This window comes from Solanum tuberosum, unplaced genomic scaffold (genome assembly GCF_000226075.1).
Source record: "Solanum tuberosum cultivar DM 1-3 516 R44 unplaced genomic scaffold, SolTub_3.0 scf00661, whole genome shotgun sequence".
Classification (NCBI taxonomy): Eukaryota; Viridiplantae; Streptophyta; class Magnoliopsida; order Solanales; family Solanaceae; genus Solanum; species Solanum tuberosum.
Genome location: NW_006239581.1, coordinates 132,356 through 139,213, shown reverse-complemented (window position 1 = coordinate 139,213; position 6,858 = coordinate 132,356). Strand labels below are relative to the sequence as shown.

General features: G+C 31.4%; 1 protein-coding gene and 1 non-coding gene across 2 annotated transcripts in view; both read right to left on the bottom strand.

Moving 5' to 3' along the window:
- Positions 1 to 926: 926 nt before the first annotated feature.
- MIR7981 (microRNA MIR7981) lies at positions 927 to 1,134 on the bottom strand. The gene has a single exon (NR_127149.1). It is a non-coding gene; the product is annotated as a microRNA MIR7981 (primary transcript).
- A 3,766-nt stretch (positions 1,135 to 4,900) lies between these two features.
- Positions 4,901 to 6,858, bottom strand: part of LOC102598052 (probable LRR receptor-like serine/threonine-protein kinase At3g47570) — a 6,657-nt gene continuing 4,699 nt past the window's right edge. The window contains exons 5-6 of the mRNA XM_006366622.1: positions 5,343 to 6,817; positions 4,901 to 5,256 (exon numbers count right to left, since the gene is read on the bottom strand). Of these exons, the coding sequence (XP_006366684.1) occupies positions 4,901 to 5,256; positions 5,343 to 6,817 (1,831 nt within the window). The remainder of the gene's footprint in view (positions 5,257 to 5,342; positions 6,818 to 6,858) is intronic.

Genomic DNA, 6,858 nt, shown 5'->3' with positions numbered 1-6,858 from the left:
ATTCTTTTTTTTTTTTTTTTTGTATGTTGGTGAACTTGACTGCAATTCATTGCTCAAGGGAAACCATTGGTTGTGGAATTCTGTAGTGATAATTAAATATAATTTACTTGGATTTATATGCCTTGTATATTCATGATTCAAGAAAAGAATAAAATCAAATCACGACTAAACTGTTGTAGTTTAGGCTATAGTATAATGTCATCATTCAAATGTATATAACCTCCGCCGAATAGATGTTTGACCAAAGAATGTCAAATCGGCGAATCTAACATGTATGATTCACGTGAATTCAATAGCTTTTGTCTAAACCTTTTTTATGTATTAAGAATTCGTTAAATTGAATTCGTGTCTGATTAAGTGAGATTCTTGCTTTTCTCGTGAATTATTAAGGACATTCGTAACGGAAGGAAATGGTAAAAAGGGGGTCAGTTTGACTTGACCCAAGACTCTTTCTTAATTTGACAAAAAATATGTAATGATTAGAAACTTGAATTAGTAAATTGCATGGCATCAGTGTACACGAGGCAGAATCATTCAAAGATACTTTTGTGAGTATTATATAAGTTAGTTTTGTATGCACTCTATTCTTCAGAGAACATTTAATCAAATAGTTTTAAGTTATAAATATATATATTATCCATGAGAATCTTGAGAAAGATTTGTTGCATCACTCCCGAATTTTATATTACTAGACTTATTCTAACTTCTTGCAGAATCTGCAGATGGTCAATAAGTATTGTTTAGATATATAAAAAAAAAAGTCAAAAGTAATCTGCATTGGATTATGCTACACTTTGAAGGAGTGTCTACCTTTATTCGGAAACTTAATATGCATGACTATTTTTATAGACATTTTAATTGAATCTGTGAAAAAAAAAGTACAAGGCATAAGTACCCCTAAACTATGACCGAAGTCTCTGAGATACACCTTAACTAAACTAAAGTCCTATTACCTCTTCAAACTCTTTTTTTTTTTTTGGAATTTTATACACCTTTTGACTTACGTGGCACACTCCATGATTCCACATAGTTGAGGCACATGGAAGATGTTTGGATGCCACGTAAGTCAAAAAGGTGTATAAAATTACAAAAAAAATGGATTTGAGGGGGTAATAGGACCATAGTTTAATTAACGTGTGCCTCTAGGATTTCAATTATAGTCTAGGGGTACTTGTGCCTTATCTCAAAAAAAAAAAAATTCTTGTATGGAAAAAAATAGGAAGTTATCCAGTATTTCAACAAAAATTTTATGGTGTGTTTTCCAATGAGATGGTTCAACAGAAAATGAATGAAACAATTATATTTTATAACACAATTTATATTGATTCGTGATAGAAAAATCATTTGTTTCTAGTAGTGTATCATCACAATTGCATTCGACTGAATTTCATCTTTAATTTTCGTGCATTTTATAATTATAAACTCATTAGAAATAATACGATTTTTTAAAATTCTTTTTTACATAAGACACTTTTCAAGATTCATCGTCAATTCAATTTTGCAAACTTATTATATCCCATGACAATAGGGACGGTGGGACTAGTGATGCAAACTTAGAATTGTCGAAGAGTAGAATACTAGAAGCCTAAAACCAATTCTAAGAGAGTATAGAAATTTTGTAATATATAGAAAACTTTTGTTAAAGAAAATTTTATACAACTTGAATTTTAAAGTTTATGATTTGTTTAAGGGAAAATGCATAAGTACCCCTCAGCCTATGCCCAAAATCTCTGAGACACACCTAACCTTTATTAAGGTCCTATTACCCCCAAACTTATTTTTTAATTAATTTTTTACCACTTTTCGGCTTACGTGGCAATATAAACCAAATAGGTTGAAAGTTTTGCTCAACACGCGTCGGGCCTCACTTTTTCAACTTTCTAAAAAGTAGCTTTTACACTTCCCAAAATTTCAAAAAGCTATCCTATTATTTATAATCTACTTTGTTAATATATGTTTAGTTAGTTTATAGATTTTAATGTTTATATATTTTATTTCAAATTTGGGCATGTAAAATTTTGTAAATATTATATATATAATTTTATTTTATTTATAGATAGTTACACTTTTCCAACTTTATCATAATTGTAGGATACTTATAAGACTAGAAGGTACTCTCTAATAGTGCATATAATTATTTTGTTTGTTCAAACATGTTTTTATTTGTATGCAACCTCAATTTTTATATCAATTATGTAGAAACTTTAATAGTGAATAATTTCGATCATTATTATTAATAGAACATAAGAAGAATTATTACTCAAAATCTTTACGTTAATAAAAATATAAATTGTTGTAACTATTATTTATAGATGATTAAAAAAATAAAATTGGGAAGAAAATAGTAAGTAAAAATTACACGTTATATTAAATTATCTTTACATTAATAAAAAAAGAAATTGTTGTTAGTATTATTTGTAATATAATTAAACAAAAATAACAATGGGAAGAAAATAATAAGTAAAGATTACACGTTGTATTAAAATAATAAGTATTAAAAATTATGATAAATTTTATAATAGTCATAACAGGAATTTACGCAATAATTACTATATTAGAATACTAGAAAAATTGATAAGTTCCTCGACATCTAATCATTGATTAAAATTTAAATTATTATTTTCTTCTGCGAAAGTTTAAGAGATTAAATTAATGTTTTAAAAAATAATATAACAAACTAATTAATTAATTATTTTCAATGATTAATAAGAAAATGTATATAGCAAGTACATGTATTATTATTACATTATTTATATCCACTCTATATTAAATCATTTTTCTATTATAGTTTGACGCAAATTTCAGAATGTAAAGAATGTTTTGGATTCGAAAAATAAATATTCAAAATATACTAACATGTCATTTAATCTGATGATATTTTACATTTCATGTGAAAAAAAATTAAATATTAATTTTTTAATATGAAAAATATTAATTTATTAATACAACATAAAAGTAATAAAGGACAATATATAAAAATATTTGAAGTATTTGATATTTTATTAAATTAAAATAATTTTAAATTAATATATAGCCGCGCAACGCGCGGGTACGTATACTAGTGAAGAACAATAATAAAGAAGAAGACAATTGAGTTAATATTTATTTTTTCCAAGTTTATTTTAACACATGACCAATTTTTATTGGTCAGTGCTGTCTAAAAGCTGCACCCATGCGCCTAACATAGGTGAAATCATGGACTCAGCCACGTAGGCCGAAAAGTGGTAAACAATTAACTAAAAAATAAGTTTGGGGGGGTAATAGGACCTTAGTAAAGGTTAGGTGTGTCTCAGAAATTTTGGGCATAGGCTGGGGGGTACTTATGCATTTTCCCTTTGTTTAATATATTTTTATTCAATAATTATTTTAAAATTAGTTATTGATTTATTTAAATTTCTTTATATAAAGTTCGAATTAAGAATTTGATGCAATTCAATAGTGATCTATCAGAAATAAGATTTAGGAGCTTCTGGAATCCCTCAAACATATTCCTCCTATTATTTATCCCAACTCCACCCATAATTAATACAATATAAGAACTAAAAAGATTAGATTTGTCCTTAATACTCTAAAAAAAAGGTTATATTTACTCAACACTAAAATTTTCAATATACTTATTTTTATCATCCATCTTTTATGTCATATTTACCTTGGATCCGTTAAATTGCCATGTCCCCACCTTAATTCTCCTCCTTGTCTTAGTCACCATCACCTAGCCTAATGAGCTGATATAGTTGTCATAATATATAAATATGTCATTTAATTAGGCATCAATGTACGCCCTTTAATAAATAAATACATTTTTCCTATGTAATGTTTTACATTATAGTTTTGTGTCCTATATGGCGTCCTACATATATTAGGTCGCATAAAACATACATCTTTACTATTTAATTTTATACAAATTTAAACACATATTTGTGAGTAGAAGAATATAGATGTCTAAAGCTAAGTTACCGGGGGCATATTCATGTATTATGCAGATATAATTTGAGAGTTCATATCCCTGTTTCTTGGGATACATTGACAGCTTCTTTCATCTTATTGAAGCTCTGCTGCATTATTCTCAAGCAAATTCCTAAGAGTTGCAGGATCTTGTAAGGAAAAATGTGTTGAATACAGACTGTTTGGTTCTAGGAAAATGCGAAAATTTGTAGGAGAAATGTCCATGGAATTCACGACAAGAGGGAGATTAGGTCAACCAGTACGCTTCTCTGGTTCGACGGTTTCAAATCACAGCAATCCTCTGTATAATTATGGTTCAGATTTTAGGGGTTTTCTCTTACAAAGCCATTTTAGCCTTCCAATCACAAAAAATATCATCTTGGCTGACTAGTAACAAGTCACTTGTGTTCTGTGGAAATTTACAAAAGATCACCTTCATGCTGGAGACATACTGACGATGGAGATGATCACATTGTCCCGGCCCGGCCCGTATGATCACATTGTCCCGGCCCGGATCGTGTGTCTCTTAGCCAAATGCTGTGGGAGAGAATGGGATTAATACCGTAAGTATTTTGTGTATTTATACTGCTTCTATCAGTTCATATTTCATAGAAATGCTAGTGTTAATGAAATTGCAAATTATCTTATGTATTGTTTGGTAAGTAGTTTCAGGCTATCCAATTTAGTGATCATTTCTTTCTGGGTTATCTGTTAACAAGATCTCTTTAAGCATTCAAGTTTCTGTTTCATTAAAAGCATAATCATATATGGTAAGTTAGGTGCACATTGCGGTTCGAACCCTAGCTACCAAATAGAAAAATCCTATTATTTAAATGGAGACGGATAGAGGGGCAGGGCTATCCTTAAATCTGTTAAAGTTCTACGTACTAGCCCAACTATTTGTGCCTGTGAAGAAAAGATGTGACAATTCCACTATAGATTTCAGCACTACCATTTAGTTTGTTACAACATTTTGCAGAAATTGGGTTAGGATCTTCTTGAGTCGCAGAGTAATATCTTCCATGCAAATTCTCTCTTCAGGAAAATCGTTTGTGCATTCAAGAGCTAATTCCATGATTGATTTGAAGCATCTTTCTTTAGAAGTAAAATTTTCTTCGTCCAGTGAAAATAGATTAATGTCTACTACATCCACCAATCGGTCTGGTAATGATTGGCATATCCATCTTTTCAAGGTGAAGTCTCCAACAAATAGATCATCCACGGGGCTCTTTCTTGTAAAAGTCTCCATTAACAAAATACCAAAGCTATAAACATCTCCCTTCGTTGATACTTTGCCTTCTGACCCATACTCTACAAAAAAAAATAATCACGCCATCATTAATGAAAATAATTAACGTCATTTAAAATCTTCAAATGAACTTGATAATAACATTTACCTGGTGCCATGTAGCCGATAGTACCCAAAGTCTTGGTATGTGCTATTAGCGTCTCAGCTGTTAGAAGTTTGGATATCCCAAAGTCACTCACTTTTGCCACCATATCTCCATCCAAAAGTATGTTACTTGGTTTCAAATCACAATGGATGACTACAAACAAATGACCTCCATGTAAATACTCCACAGCAGAAGCCACATCAATCATCACCTTTAGTCTTTGAGTTATATCCAAAAATTTGTCAGTAGAGTGAAGCCAACATTCGAGGTTTTCATTGGGCATGTACTCTAGCACCAACACTTTATAATCAAAATTGGCACAACTACTTATCACCTTAACAAGGTTTCTGTGTCGAATGCTACGTAAAACTTGACACTCCACCTCGAAACTTCTAAATGCATGTTGCAGTTCTGTATTGAATACCTTTATTGCCACAACCATTCCATCTGCTAGTGTCCCTTTGTACACCAAACCAAGGCTCCCCCTTCCAATCAAGTTTGCTTCATCAAAGTTGTTTGTCCCTTGAGAAATATCATAGTACGAAATCCTCTTATGTACCTGACCAAATGTATCAACTAGAGGAAGTTCCGTACTCCTTTTTCGGCATTTCAGAAACCAAATGATGAAAATGGTTGTGACTACAACTCCTGAGGAAACTGATGCAAGGACAGAAGTTAAGACTCTACTCTTTCTTTTACTTTCAAGACTTGTGACTCTGCATTGCATCACATGGAAGCGTGATGATCCACATAATGCAGGGTTACCCATGAATGATTCAGCTGTAAAATTTACGAATGGCCCTCCATCTGGAATTTCACCCATGAGCCCATTGAACGAGACATTGAAATACATGAGATGTTCAAGATTCCTCAAGGACTTGGGGATCATGCCTGTTAGATTGTTGCTAGATAGATCCAAATATTCCAATGAAACCAAATCTTCAAATAGTTCAGGTATGGAACCATCTAACATATTCTTTGACAATGAAAGGCTAACCAAACTTTGTAGTTGGCCAATTGTGCTAGGAATCTGACCAGAGAACTGATTACCATGTAAATGTAATATCCGCGAACCCCTTGAATTCCCCATTTCTACTGCAAGAGACCCATTCAGTAAATTGGAGGACAAAGTGAGAATTGAAATATCTCTGTTCCTCCAAAAAGTTGATGGAATATGGGATATTAGTGCATTGGAATCTAAGTAGAGTTCTCTTAAAGAAGAAATATTTCCAAAGCAACTTGGTAATTCCCCAGAAAGTTGATTTTTGCCCAAGATAACTTGGTACAAGCTTTCCATCTTACACAAGCTAGTTGGTATAATTCCATCTAAATTGTTTTTCTCCAGGCTAAATCTTTTCAAATTCCTCAAGTTCCCCAAATCTGGAGGAATAGATCCTATAAGCTTATTGTCTCCCAATGTTAACCACTCCAAGTTCCTAAAGTTACTGATGTTAGTTGGTATTTTTCCTGTGATACCACTATTGGTGGCAATGAAATATTCAAGGGAAAAGGACCAGTT